Source organism: Haliotis rufescens, unplaced genomic scaffold, assembly GCF_023055435.1.
Source record: "Haliotis rufescens isolate VD_foot unplaced genomic scaffold, xgHalRufe1.0.p SCAF_4, whole genome shotgun sequence".
Lineage (NCBI taxonomy): Eukaryota > Metazoa > Mollusca > Gastropoda > Lepetellida > Haliotidae > Haliotis > Haliotis rufescens.
In genome coordinates this window covers 56669221-56685468 of record NW_025964112.1, presented here as the reverse complement: position 1 = coordinate 56685468, position 16248 = coordinate 56669221, and the positions used below count along the sequence as shown (strand labels likewise).

Genomic DNA, 16248 nt, shown 5'->3' with positions numbered 1-16248 from the left:
AGTGCAGTTGACTTTACCACATGGGGACTGGTCATTTATTAAAGTAGGGTGCAGGGCCATGAGATTGGTCGGAGGACTATATCATGTTTCCCCCCCCGTCCTACTTGTGATACTTTCCACTCTTCCACTGTCATTTTTTCGGGACACCCCCTTGAAACTTCCCACCCCCACCCCACCCACACCCTAATATATGACCAGGTAATGTTATCCCTATACAAATAAAAAGAAAAAGAAAGTGCACAATATGGCTGTTAGTTGTTGAGGCCCCATTGTAATTACCATTCATAGTTACAATATCTGATACAAATTTATATTGAACGAAAAATGAATACGTTATATACCTGATTTAAAAAAATAGACAAAATCCTTTCTATATTCATAAGAAATCTCTGCGAAACGCAGAGTAGATTGTACGATTCCGACTATATCATAAGCGTGTGTCTTTTAATCACTTTGAATTAGGTCCCGTGAACATTCCGGGGTGGAATAGGTCTTCAGCAACCCATGCTTGCCGTAAAAGGTGATTATGCTTGTCGTAAAAGGCGACTAACGGGATCGGGTGGTCAGGCTTGCTGACTTGGTTGATGCATGTCATCGATCCCAATTGTGTGGATCGATGCTCATGATATTAATCACTGGACTGTCTGGTCCAGACTCGATTATTTACAGACCGCTGTCATATAGCTGTAATATTGCTGAGTGCGGCGTTAAACAACAAACCAACAAACCAACCAACTACATTTGGTGACTGTTAACTGTTTCTGTTAGAAATATTTTTTTCTATATTCATATATAGTACGGTATTCCTAAGAGACAGCTAAATCACCCAGTAGATGTGCCAGCAGAAGAGGTATTTAAGATTGTATCACATCAACTGTGCACATGCTCTGTGACCTTGACCCTATCCTTTGACCTTTAGCCTTTACTTGTATTCACGGGCACCTGTTGCAGATGTGTTTTTATCTTGTCACTATTACGAGTATCGCAGTTGGTGTTCCATTTCTACCTCCATAATCTTTGTGTGAAGAGTTCCATTCTGTATTGACCTGCGTCTGTTCCTGTTTGTTTATTACCGATAATCTGCAGTGTATTCATTATCAATTATCTGTGGGTTCCTTCTCACTTTGGAGTTCATTTGTTTCAAATTTTCACTACTATGCTTCCATGAGTGAAAAGGCTTGTTGACCTTCATGATTATTCTTGACCTTGGCCACATATGATACACAAATGAGACAAGCAACGCAAATTTATCTTAATACATGTTTCCACTGTTCAACTTCTTAAATTATTACAGCATATTATGATCAATTAATTCTTTTGCAGAAAAGACGGACAAATTCATTTTCTTATTTTAGGCACAAGCTCACAATAAATTTTACGAGGCAAAACCAAACCAAATATAAATGCTGTGTTGGAAATGTTCTCAATTTGAAAACTCTCTGTAATTTTTCAAGTGACTCTTTTTGGAAAGTAATCTCAAATCATATCTGGCAACAATTATTATTTTAATTTGCCTGCTGTCTCTTGGAACATTGACCAAGAAAGAAAGTATAACAAGAAAAAACAAATTTTGACCTAAAATAGAAAAATCAAATAGTTTGGTGATGCCTTCAGAAATAATTGCAGTAGTACTATCCATCTCTTTCTGTAAGTAATATGTTGTATGTTATTGAATTTATTTATAGCAAGTTCAGGACATAGGAAGCAACATTTTCACTTAATCCTCTCCCATCCCAACCAACCCATGAAATATTCTGTGCACGGGTGGTAGTATTTATCTCATATACTATGCTGGGAATATTCTATTAATATGAGCATGGAAAAAATACTTCCATTTCAATTGCTGAAGAAAAGTAATGAGGCTGTCTGTTTTTTCCCATTCCGAAAATAAGATTGTTTTGTTCAGGAATGACATCTTTGATGTACTTTTATCATATTTTTTATTTCCCAAATTTGCTTCCTGTCAAGTCTGTCATGTAATCGTTTCCACAAAACAATAATTTCAAATTAAGGAAGAAATGTGTTCGTATTATTAGAATGATTTCCTTTCTTGCACAGAACGTAAGTTCACGTGTGTATGAAGCTGACATATCAGGTCACCTGTGCACATGCTCTGTGACCTTGACTTGTGGCCTGTGACCTTGACCTGTGACCTTGACCCTTATCATTCACTTGTAGTGAGCGGCACACTGTTGCTGCCACCCTGCTTACTGCTGGCTCTATGTGACCTCCACTCATACCGCCTTGTGTACAGCGCTTACTGTATGCCGGCAGGAAAAAAAATAAAATTTATCTACAAGCTAAGAACATATTTCCTTACCTGCATCCTAATCCACAACCACAATCATGGCACTGTGAGGTGTAAATAAAAGCAAAAAAAAATCCTTTCCATAATCATAAGAAATCTCTGCTACAATAGTAACATTGTACAATTAGGAGTCAATTGCTGTCAAATTTATAACATTTGGATTTAATTACAAATTAAGTTGAAATTGGTAGCATCTCCTTTACTTATATTCAAGGGATATAAAATTATGAAACAATGGATGTGGTCATATTCTTAAATGTCAAGCAAATCACCCAGCTGAGAAAATTGAAAGGAAAACAACAACACAAATTTTAACGAGATTCACTATCATGACTATGCAAGCCATTATCTCACCTCTTGCCAGTGAGGCAAAAAACAAGACCACATAGTATCCAGGTTTCAAATCTCATAAAACGACACTTTAACACTAATCATCCTGTAGCAAATTCTTCCATTTTCTTAAAAAATGATTAATTTGGAATCAAGGCTATAAAGTTGTACTTGATCCCATTCAATGTCAGGATGAGAGCTTCCATCAGCAGAGGGCTGTGAAACTGGTAACTTAACATCAATTTGCAACCACTAAACCCAGCATTACCACGCATCAGTCAACAATGTTGCTAGTCCACTGATCAGATGAGTATTTTGTCTGACAGAAACCTATGGAGCGCTGGACCTTGGAAGGGGAGGTACATCACATGACCATCACATGACCGTCACATGACTGTCACATTACTTTTAGATTTCATTTCTGTCTGCAGGCTTCTGCACACTGGTTTTTCTCATAGCATGCTTTTTAACTCTTTAGATATTAATTAATAAATATTCTTTTTGATGACAAATATTTTGTTAATAGAATTTTGGATTTATAAGTTTTTAGTGATAAATTCTTAAAGTTTTAGCCTTCATACTGATAGACTATATTAAATCACATGTAAATTTTGGTTGTAAAATTACAAAAAAATATTTGAGAAAAGAATTCTGGTGGAATATTTCATATGTTCTTCAAGTAAATGTGGGGTTACACAGATGCAAGATGCCTTGTCTTAGCTTCTGTTGCAGAGCTTGGTGTTTGGGACTCTTGCTTGCTTTATATAATGTGTATTATTCATTTAAAGCATGCATTAAATCTGGCATACCATATTCAGACAAGTGTTTCTAATGAAGCCATGGCGTACATTCAAAGTAATGTGCCCATTTGTTAAGCTCTGTTTCAGTTTCTGAACATTTCTATACTTCAATCGAAACTGGTGTTGTACTTGGACCCCTTGTTCAAGTTCAAATTTAACTCACTGTATTGTTTTTCGGTGGGAATATTCTGCCATTTTATCATATATTTATGCACTGTGTATAATATTAACATAATTCATCATACTAATTCCCTATATGGGTAACATGCTGTCATTGTTATTCTGAACAATATCGTAACTAATTGTTTCTCCGGCATAAATTAACTTTTGATTCTCAAATGTCAACATTTGGTAAATTTTATTCGCCAGTTGTTGAAGCTTTTGAGGTCTTGTAGGTATCATGAATAACCCCCGGGGGTTTCCAAGTCAGACTAGGTCCCTAGTATTCTGTGCTTGAGCCAACTAATGAGGATTGGGTTGTCACAATGTATGACCTGACTGTGACTGGTGTGTTTTGTTGTTCATGCTATCAACCACTGGTCTGCCTGGTCCGATTAGACTATTATACAGTTTAATGCAGCTAGAATATTGCTGATGTAAGCATACAACCTCCTTTACTCACTCACTCACTCAGAAACAGGCAATTTATTATATACAGTTTATTACTTGCCCGTGAAGAGATCACCCGTTTAATAAACATACAGCTGTATTACACTTTGTGTAATACCAAAACACATGCTTATGTACTCTCGGAACACGTTTCAGGAACAAATATTGAAAGCTCTCAACATCCCTTGGTTTATTCAAAGACATTGCATGTGGAGTTGATAGATCACTGAGAGGAGCTTATGCACACTCGATGACCCCAGCAACCTTGTTGCTAGGCTGACGTCACTCGTTTCATAAAATTGGTATTACACGGGAGCTCGTTTAGTATTCTATATATCTGTCAGAGTCTGTGGCATCCTTGGTGTTCTCCATGCAAGGCAGAGTAATTAGGGGTTGAGGGTCAATATTGAAGAAGTGATGACAACCTTGGAGAACCAAGCCTGTGAACTATTTCTGCCCGAAGGGGAATGACATCGGTATTCCTACGACAGGTGAACCTAGTGGTTGACAGCTTGAGCATCTTCCACCAAACGGTCAAGTAGCCTAGTGGTTAAAGCATTTGGTCACACCGAAGACCCGGGGTTTGATTCCCAACGTGGGTACAATGTGTGAAGCCCATTTCTGGTGTCCCCTGACGGGATATACCTGGCATTTTGCTAAAAGCGGCGTAAAACTGCACACACTCACTCACGAGACAGGTGCTGTGATGTGGCTCAAATAACACCCATTCCCTTCTTGTTAACAGAAAGTCGATTCTCATTCTTCATAAACACTATTCCTTCATATCAAAATAATTATCTTTAGTGTCTGAGTTCTACCTCTGCATACCATCATTTGTCTTTGCAATATAGTGTCTATCTAATGGTTGAAAACATATATATAACTCCTTCTTTCAATACATATAACACAAATGTATAATACTATCTTTTTAAGTAATCTATGTCAGATCTAACTTTTTATGACGTTTATAAAAACAGAGGTATGTTTGATTGTACTGGTGTGTTCTGATCACATAATAAATTGCATGCAATTTGTACATGAATGTAATATTAATGGTTTATGGTGCTAAGGATTGAGACTTTCATGACACTTTACTGAAGATTAATTTTGATGATCTGACAACACATTCAGCTTGAACAACTTAGAGTGTGTGTGTGTGTGTGTGTGTGTGTGTGTGTGTGTGTGTGTGTGTGTGTGTGTGTGTGTGTGTGTGTGTGTGTGTGTGTGTGTGTGTGTGTGTGTGTGTGTGAGATATATGTGTGTCTCAATTTTCTGTGTGTAATATGTGTCTGTGTGTGCCTGTGTTGTGTGTGTCTATATGTCTCTATATGTGTCTGTGTGTGTCTGTGTGTGTCTATATGTCTCTATATGTGTCTGTGTCTGTCTGTATGTGTCTATATGTGTGTGTGTGTTTGTGTGTCTGTCTGTGTGGGTCTGTCTGCGTGTGTGTGTGTCCATGTGTGTTCAAGCAGACGTGTGTGCATGCATGTATCATGCTGCATCTACTGCTCCACCATTGTGTATCCTAAGCCCCAATGAACAGAGCGATCTCAGCCTATAAGTATCATAAGATGATGTTTAAGTGTAGGAGTGCACTGCAGGTGTAGCGCTATGATCACTCTGTACAGGGAGGCCCATACACTGCAGCATGTTGTGTGTTGTTCAGACCAAGCATCCTGACTTCTTTCTGAGCGAGCTGAGCAAGGGACATGGCGGGGAGCAGCCCGCCAACATGGACCACACCCTGCGGGGGGACGGCATCATCCGGTTCCAGGAGGAGGGACGCAAGTCTATAGAGAACCGATTCCGCTACAACAAGCCCCAGCAGGAGAAGGAGGAACTGAGGAGAGATCTAGGTACCGGTCTTCTCGCAGGAACTCTGTGACAGATGGAGCATACGTTGCATTATTTAGAGCTGACGATACCTTAACACTGAGATCTAAAAAAAACAAAAGTTTTTGCCACAGACTGGCTAAGAATAATGTTTATTAGCCATCAAAAATGAAAGTTTTTCAGATAAATACACTATTTTTTTTTTTTTTTTCCTCCAGCATATTGTATATTGACACAGTTTATGATTCTCTGACTCTGACTCTGACTTTCTGACTCTGACGCTGACTCTCTGACTCTGACTCTGACTCTGACTCCCTGACTAACCCTCTGACCAGTAAATTACAACAATATCCTAGAATTGTTGGACTGAAACTGTATTTCCTCTCACTGTCCATGATGTGGTGAAACGTTCCGAGAAGTGTAGCATGGGTATACTTCCCTTGCAGATCGGCAGCAAGACGAGAGGCACCTTCGTGAACACTCTGATAAGCTGAGAGATCTGCGCCAGGAGATCGAGATGGTGAGTAGTCGAGGGAAATATCCCAATCAATTCTACACTATGGCTTCTTAAGTCCTGTCCGTATAAATGATGCACAGCTAAAGAATGTGATCATCATTATCATCATCATCATCATCATCATCATCATCATCATCATCATCACTCAACAGGTTTGTGGATGCTGTGTTCCTCCCATCCTCTATATCTCCTCCCGGGCTCGTACTTTGTTAAGCCTTCACTAACCCTTGGATCCATTCCTGTGGTTTTTGTCATCGCAAATTAGCCAGTTTGATTTACTACGCTTCTGAGTCTAATGGACCCATAAGTCTAATGGACCAAGCAGAATACGAGATACAAACCAGCCTCAATGTTTGGTTGGCGATATCAACAACATGGCGGCCAGTCCCATTGATTACGATAGAGTTTGCAAGATACTCAACATTGAAAAACTGACATGCAAAAGAAAGCCCTCAAAATATATTTGATGGAAAGGGTGTCTTCCTGTCCACCGCCCTTACCCATTTCCTTTTTCCTTATAATGACATTTGATTGGTCGGTAAAATGTTATTGACCAACACAGAACTGCATCAAGGTATTAGTGTAGGTTTACTAAAATGTGAGTGAGTGAGTTGGGTTTAACGCCGCTTTTAACAGTATTACAGTTATATCGCGGCGAGTCAGCTTAATGTGGGAGGAAAGCCCGAAGTGATGCGAGTTTCAGACGTTTACCACTTCGGTGAAACCCACGGGCACGGGTATGATGCTGACAAACCTAGAAACATACTCGGGGCGAACCGGGATTTGAACCCACAATCATAGGTTTCTGGCATGCCCAAGGGATGCAACTCTGCACAGCGAATTGCGGCGCCTTAGACGACTGGGCCACCCATGCCCCCACCAAAATGTGAGCTCTGGAGATATAAAAAAGGTGTTCCTTACCTGTGAATATAGACTGTATAGTCACTATTTTTGCACAACAAATCAAGCCATGCCCTGCTGCCCATCGAGACTGAAACCAAAGAGTGCTCTAACAATGATCACTCAGATTGCATCGTACAAAGGACAATATATCTCATGCAGGGTGCACCACGGCCTTGCGTACATCTAGTCCACACAGTGCTTCAGTATCAAGCAGCAGTCTGGTTCCTTACCATAAGCTATAAACACCCCTTGTTTCAATATCTTGCTCGAGTTCACACTAGCCCATTGACCAGCAATCTCATTAAAATCAGATCTTGGTTCTTGCTACTGCTAAACAAAGCTTTGTTTAGCGGCAGTGAGAACTAAGATCTGATTTTGAAAAGGAGTGTCACGATACAGGTACCTTATGATACGATATGTATCTTGATTTTGAGGTCAAGATATGATATGTATCTCGATACAGCCATACCGACCTTTTATGCGCAAATTTAGAAGCAAACTTTTTAATTACACATCACATTCACAGTTATGTAATCTAATCATTATCAGTAGATTATTTTGTAAAATAATATTACTTAGAAAAGGTTGATTCTGTTTATTCAAACAAGTGTCAGACACTAACAAGTTTTCGTATGTGTCAAATTCAGAAAATATCATGACATTTCGATTCGAAAAGAAAAATCAATCAATACGCGAACAAATGGATACCAATTTCAATAAAATTTCATATCGATATAGATTTACATGTATCTCGTATCGTATCATGAGAATAATCTACGGATGCATCAGTACAATCGGTGAATCATGACAATTTTGATGAGATTGATTGACCGGGGTAATAATATTGTAGTGACAAGAGTATTCGATATGAGTGGAATTTGGCAGATAATAAATGGAACTATCACTACAATAGACACTACCACACCAAATTTCCGACGTATGTATTCACGGGTGAGGGGGAACAGGTGGCCCAGTCGTCTAAGGTGCCGCGATTCGCTGTGCAGAGTTGCGTCCCTTGGGCACGCCAGAAACCTATGATTGTGGGTTCGAATCTCGGTTCGCCCCGATTATGTTTCTAGGTTTGTCAGCACCATACCCGTGCTCGTGGGTTTCACCAAAGTGGTAAACGTCAGAGACCTGCATCACTTGGGTCTTTCCTCCCACATTGAGCTGACACGCCGCGATATAACTGGAATAATGTTAAAAGCGGCGTTAAACCTAACTCACTTACTCACTATTCATTGGTGATGAAGGAACATGGTGTATGCACACCTGTGAAGTATTGATGACCCAGGACTTCGTGGGAGAGTGGTTGCTATGGTTTATACTGAGTTAACACTATTGAATGCACATTGTTGTGCTGCAAAGAAAAAGTGTCTTCAAATCCTTACATCCGTTGATGACTTCTTCTTCTTGTCAATTGCCATATTCCTGAAAGGAATCTTTTACATGTAGTTTCATTTCAAAATTCCTTTTTAGCCATTGTTGGTAATGTCCTGCTTCTGTGTACGGTATGCTCTTTGAATACCTTGGTCTGTGAAACTCATTGATTTCTTCACTAGAAACAGCTTAATGTGTTTATGATCTTTCAAAAGAGATACATTATTCATATAAAAAATCCTGGGTTTTTTTCAGTCTATCATTGTGGTCATGACATGTATTGTGTGTGCACTGCATGCATGCAACACCATGATCCTTGGTGTTGTTCATTAATAATTAACTTTAATTAGTTTACTGGTATTAATTGACAATTGACCAGCATTGGATTTGAAGTCACTCTCATGTCAAGGTGACCAAGTTTTTTCCCTTCAAAATATCACCACATACTCATAATATTCTTTTTTCTTACATAAAGTCCCAGGTTACTTTTGAAGTTACCGTATTCGACGTAATAAGCGTCCAGGGTGCTCTCAAAATTAGAAATAGGGGCTCTTATTAGAATCTTATTTTGGTGGAAAAAAACAGAGTTGAAAGATAGATTTCATGGTTTATGCTGACTGACAGATATATTTTTCCAGAATATAATTGCCCATAATTAAGGGTGCATATAACACACAAGTGCGTATTATACGCCAATAAATCAGTCTTGTGTACATTGATCAATCGGAAGGGGTGCTAATTGGGATTGTTCACTAGCCAATATGTTAGCACTTATCGCCATGGGCGCTTTTTACGTCGAATTACGGTAGTTCCTAGCTTCTCTGCAATAGACATAATGTCTTGAGGCATGAGATGGAGCATCCAGGGTGAAACACCTCGCTTGTTTGCTGGGAGACAACGGTCTATTGTATAATGCTATAGATATTAACTAGATGAGGAAGAGAATTTATAGATGTCAACCTCTTTATCATTGGAAGAAGCTGACATTCATAAATGCTCTTCCTTTTGTGTAACACTTCTAAATGGCATTCAAAGTCTTGATTAACTAGATGGTAAATATTTCTTCCAACACAAGCACTTACTTTTTATGTAAATTGTGTGAGTGTGTGATTAAATATATTTTCCCAGGTAGTACAAGTCTGTTCTTGCATATTTAACAAATATATGATGTGTTATATGCTATCATATATGCAGGGCACTTACAAAAGCAGGGCACCACTTTGGACACGGTAGTTACATTTGTGTTCAACTTTTATTCCAACGGTGAAGGCAGGCTCCTCACGGTAATAGCTGTTTGTGGATCTCTCTGTACTATTGGTGCCACCAGTCACAACTCCCCACTGTGCTAGGCGGCCACAACTTGCTGCTTGAACTTGCTGACCATTATGAATACTCCTCCCCCAGATTTTCTTTGTCAATTTGAATTTCTATTTTATTTAAACTATCATGTAAATGGTATAGCAAGAATCTAAGGGGGAAGATCAGGGCTTTTCTGCGTCAACAGTAATGAACAAGTCTAATTAAACCAATGTTAATTCACTTGGAAAATAGTCATAAGCCTTATCAAAATTAATTCCCAAAGGCGTACACAAATATATAAATGTCCCTACATTTGGGGTTAGAGAGCAAATGTAAAGATTTCAAGATCCACTGGTGGCAGCGATGGTACCGGGAGGGTAACAATGGGTGTCACACGCTGTGATGGAGCTTGAGGTGAAGGAGGCCAGGGGAGATAACTCTGTTTTTCCTAACTCTCTAGTTGAAGTCTTCCGACAACTATGGCAAGCCAGGTGCAGGTGCCCCTAACAAGTCATCATCAGGTGAAACCACGGATCAACTTTAACTATGTGCTGTAGAATGCTTTTTTAAAATTTATTAACCATTTCTTGTGTTCTTTTAACTCTCTTTCCCTTCTATAACCATCTGCATATGTATGCATGCATTTAGTGAGTACATATAGGATGTTATAATGAAACCTATATTCTCCATATTTATATATAAATGTTCTTAATTGAAACTTAAGAATATTGCATTTATTTCCTCATTTATTAATTTTTCAGTTCATTTCTTTTGAAGTAATTTAAAATAAATTGATATCAAAGAAAAATAGATATATTTGTCATGTTACAGTGTCATATAAATTATGTTAACTCATGAATGAAAGTGAGTATTGACTATGCTTTTTGTACACACCCACACTAACATTTTGTGCCTTTGTCCTGTATGTTGCCTTCCTGTCGCCATCCTGTCACCTTCCTGTCACCTCTCTCTGTCGCTCTCCTGCTTGACCTGTCCTGTATCAGGTCGCCGCCTAATGGTTCGAAAGAGGGTTCAATTCAGCAATGATCCCCTCGAACAAAGGAAAATATCGCTAAGAGGTACAGACACTATTAGAGAATGGAATTAGAGCACAGTAACATACGTTTATAACCAATACGCTTATAACGGACTGATGGATATAACCACGGACCTATATAACAAACATATTTTTTGGCCCTGCTATTTACTGTATAGATGCCGAATATATGCTATAAATGAATTATGGTAATACCGAACTAAAGTGGTCCATTTGAGTTCATTATAACCGTAGTTTACTGTACAACCAATGAGCTGCAAGGAATTACCGTTTATTTGTCCCGAGTGAATAAATGGTGTAAGTCGCAAACCTTTGGACTAGGAGCATACATTCACAGGGAACAGATAAACCATAATGCTAAGTTTTGCGTAGGTTATTCTATGGATTACTGATTGACATTTTTGGAGAGAAAATGAAGACAACATACCAAACCTATGCACTCACTGAAAGCAGCCTGTTCAGATGATGTCATGTTATCAATTTCATGACGTCATGAACAATCAATGATTTTTTACAACAGTGAAGCACTGTGACGTATTATGGCTTCAACTGACCAAGGAGCATGAGAATCGCTAAAATTTGCAAATATCAGAAATGTATTACTCATGATCGTTTTAACCTTATGGGTAATATGTCATATTTAGGATAAGGTGGGAATATATTGCAGTGTCTTGTAATTGTAGTGTCTTGTAATTGTAGTGTCTTGTAATTGTAGTGTCTTGTAATTGGACACTATCAAAGCAAATTTGGGTTTCAGGCCCTCCAGTTATTGAATAAACATCGTCAGACAGAGGCATTATGTTAATACGGGATAAGCACAGTATTGACATATTCTGTTACTGGGGAATAAACATCATCAGACAGAGGCATTATGTTAATATGGGATACGCACAGTATTGACATATTCTGTTACTGGGGAATAAACATCATCAGACAGAGGCATTATGTTAATATGGGATAAGCACAGTATTGACATTCTGTTATTTGGGAATAAACATCGTCAGACAGAGGCATTATGTTAATACGGGATAAGCACAGTATTGACATATTCTGTTATTTGGGAATAAACATCATCAGACAGAGGCATTATGTTAATACGGGATAAGCACAGTATTGACATATTCTGTTATTTGGGAATAAACATAGTCAGACAGAGGCATTATGTTAATACGGGATAAGCACAGTATTGACATATTCTGTTATTTGGGAATAAACATCATCAGACATGCATTCTGTTAATTAAGTGTATATATGCAGTCCTGGAGGGTATGATACCTCAGTAGTTATGCTCCTACGCTACATTGTGCACCCATAAACACTGTCATATATATTCTGTCACTAAGGAATAAACATGGTCAGACTGATGCGTCCTGCTGGTATGGGATAAACACTGTCATATATAGACATATTGTGTTAGGAGGGAATAATCATGGTCAGACTGATGCGTCCTGTTGGTATTGGATAAACACTGTCATATATAGACATATTGTGTTAGGAGGGAATAATCATGGTCAGACTGATGCATTCTGTTAGTATGGGATAAACACTGTCATATATAGACATATTGTGTTAGGAGGGAATAATCATGGTCAGACTGATGCGTTCTGTTAGTATGGGATAAACACTGTCATATATAGACATATTGTGTTAGGAGGGAATAATCATGGTCAGACTGATGCATCCTGTTAGTATGGGATAAACACTGCCATATATATTATATAGATATATTCTGTCACTTAGGAATAAACATGGTCAGACTGATGTGTTCAGATAATGCAGGATAAACACTGTCATACATAGGTCTACACATATTCTCTTACTAGGGAATAAACAGACTTATATTCAATGCTGTCCTAGTCAAGCATCAGGAGAGTCATAAGACATTATTGCCGTATACCCATTCTTCAGTTGATGTTAATTAGGGGAATATTTAACCCCTGGCAGCTTCAGTCAGTGAACATTCAGAGCAATCACAAGTTATTTCATTTGCTCTTTCAATTTTTCAGAGCAATTTGAAGCTAACAAGAAGGTGAGAAATAAGTATTGAACATAAACATCAATAATCATATGTCATTAACAAAGTCAAAAAATATTTAAAGGAGATCAGTATCCAGCATTTAATTGTCAAGATGTCCAAGGAAACCATTAACATGAAAGGAAGAGAATTTATGAATGCCAGCTTCTATATTATCAGCGTTAGAAATTGGCACTAGTCTTATAGTCCTTGCCAAACTGCCCAAAAGTTAAGGTATCAAAAGGACTAGTAGAAATTTGTCATTTTAAGGGTTTTGCTATATCATTATAACGACATGTGGACTAAAACTGTCAGTTTCTAACGCTGATTATGAGGAACAAATGGCATTTTGATGTGATACACATCCATAAATTCTCTTCCTTAAGTGTATCACTTCTAAATGGCATTCATTAAAATGAAGTAAAGTATGATTATTGTATGATATATGTAACAATAAAAATACATATGCAGGACTTTCTGTGTATCTTAAGGTCATGTTTTGTCTATAACATTCTACAGCTAAATAATTTGATCCACTGAGTTTGTGACATCATTCAATTTGAAATACTAAACAGGACACTCCAGTATATCAGCAACATCTGCCATAAAACTGAAGTTAAGTACCGTTACAATTTCCTATCAAATCAAGGACAACCTACCAAGATACAATACTATTGGAGTTTGAGGTTAACTTTTGAGACAATTAATTTGTATGTTATGACTAGGGCTGGCTATCTTTATTGATCATAGAGATCGATAATCACTAACTTAACATCAATCAATCATCGATAAATATTGGAGTAGGAACTATAAGCATGATTGGTTGGTTTGTTGTTTAACGCCGCACTCAGCAACATTCCAGCTATATGACGGCGGTCTGTAAATAATGGAGTCTGGACCAGACAATCCAGTGATTGATATTATGAGCATCGATCCACACAATTGGGATCGATGACATGCATCAACCAAGTCAGCGAGCCTGACCCCCCGATCCGTTAGCCGCCTCTTACGACAAGCATAGTCGCCTTTTACGGCAAGCATGGGTTGCTGAAGACCTATTCTATCCCGGATCTTCACGGGTCTCTATAAGCATGAAAGTACCGAAGAAGATTTCTGACAATGTTAATCTAAACTTTATTTCATCGCAATAGTTTATGTGAGTCATTATCGATGACAACAATTTCGTATCGATAATCGACGATAATTCTGATAATCAATATTTTTAGCCAGTCCTAGTTATGACCAGTGGATCATAGCATAGGGACGTATAATGTGAGGGGGGATGTAAGGGGGTAGTGAATGTAAGGATGGTTATTGTATACAATTGTCCTCACCAGAAACTTGAGTTGAAGAGTCTGGAGCTAGAGCGCACCCGTGGTGGTGCAGGTGCTCCGGTGCTTGACACAGACGGTAAAACACTGACGAGGTTTCCCATAACAATGAAACGGGATGACTTTGGAGGTAACTACGTCTTAGTTCTGTAACTCACCTATAGACATAGGGGATGAAGCATTTCTAAGTTTTCTTTTAGTATATCCACACTTCCATGTGTTTTCATTTTCTTGGCCCAGATGCTTTTTTTAATTTTTGATTGCTCTGCCAATTGCATGTTTATTTAGCATGGAATAGTTTTGTGTGCCTCCTTCTGAAACACTGCACATGTCACATTGCATGGATCTAATTCACACGTTGCATCTTACTGCTGCATTGTCATGCCTGTTAAAATGTGTCTGTTACTTTAATAGCTGTTTTAAAATGATTCCTTGTAAAATGTTTTAGTTGCAACCATGAAAGATAAAGTTGGCAACAACCGCTCCCAAGTTTATGAGCCAGAATCGGCATTTTACTCCCCCTTTGGTCGTCCGGGGTGTGGAGCTCCCATGAAGGACACAGAGGGCAGGATAGTTGCCGTCTACCAGGGAAAACTCAGGGATGTAAGTATACAGCGGCTCTTGATTGTGGACATCAGATCTTGGTGGATTATGTCAGCTCTTCATGTTATTCATCAGGTCTTGATAACTTTCACCAAATATTGATAGCTCACATCAGCTCTTCATATTGTACATCAGGTCTTGATAGCTTACACCAAGTATTGATAGCTCACATCAGCTCTTCATGTTGTACATCAGGTCATGATATCTTACACCAAGTATTGATAGCTCACATCAGCTCTTCATGTTGTACATCAGGTCTTGATAGCTTACACCAAGTATTGATAGCTCACATCAGCTCTTCATATTGTACATCAGGTCTTGATAACTTACACCAAGTATTGATAGCTCACATCAGCTCTTCATATTGTACATCTGGTCTTGATAGCTTACACCAAGTATTGATAGCTCACGTCAGCTCTTCATATTGTACATCAGGTCTTGATAGCTTACACCAAATATTGATAACTGACATCAGCTCTTCATATTGTACATCAGGTCTTGATAGCTTTCACCAAGTATTGATAGCTCACATCAGCTCTTCATATTGTACATCAGGTCTTGATAACTTACACCAAGTATTGATAGCTCACATCAGCTCTTCATGTTGTACATCAGGTCTTGATAGCTTACACCAAGTATTGATAGCTCACATCAGCTCTTCAAATTGGATATCAGGTCTTGATAGCTTACACCAAATATTGATAACTCACATCAGCTCTTCATATTGTACATCAGGTCTTGATAGCTTACACCAAATATTGATAGCTGACATCAGCTCTTCATATTGTACATCAGGTCTTGATAGCTTACACCAAATATTGATAGCTGACATCAGCTCTTCATATTGTACATCAGGTCTTGATAACTTACACCAAGTATTGATAGCTCACATCAGCTCTTCATATTGTACATCAGGTCTTGATAGCTTACACCAAATCAGGGGTCCGGAAACCGTCATATGCGCCGGACATGTCCGATTGGGAATCTCAAATGTCCGGTTTAAAATATTGCTTACTGGACATTTAAATTTTTCTGTCCGGACATTTTAAAAAGTATTGTCCGGACATTCTTAAATTTTGACCGGACATGATCAACAGTTAGGACTGAGCAGTTTCTGTCTGCAGTTGTAACACAATGAAGATTATCTACACTGACAAGCTTTGTTTGTTTTGATTGCTGTAAATACATCGTACCGACAATGATAGTCCAATCGGTCAATCACTGTAATAGGCAATAAACTGAGTTGACACTGATTAATCGAGGA

The 16248-nt window shown here is 38.4% G+C and overlaps 1 protein-coding gene across 3 annotated transcripts in view; it reads left to right on the top strand.

The window, feature by feature from the left end:
* Window positions 1-16248, top strand: part of LOC124114477 — an 80135-nt gene that overhangs the window by 45316 nt on the left and 18571 nt on the right. Inside the window, exons 11-19 of one of the 3 annotated variants that reach the window (XM_048382249.1) lie at window positions 797-850; window positions 2965-2997; window positions 5714-5903; window positions 6327-6400; window positions 10440-10500; window positions 10984-11058; window positions 13043-13065; window positions 14388-14511; window positions 14830-14984. In XM_048382249.1, the coding sequence (XP_048238206.1) occupies window positions 797-850; window positions 2965-2997; window positions 5714-5903; window positions 6327-6400; window positions 10440-10500; window positions 10984-11058; window positions 13043-13065; window positions 14388-14511; window positions 14830-14984 (789 nt within the window). The remainder of the gene's footprint in view (window positions 1-796; window positions 851-2964; window positions 2998-5713; window positions 5904-6326; window positions 6401-10439; window positions 10501-10983; window positions 11059-13042; window positions 13066-14387; window positions 14512-14829; window positions 14985-16248) is intronic. The other 2 variants (XM_048382250.1, XM_048382251.1) reach the window with 2 other exon arrangements.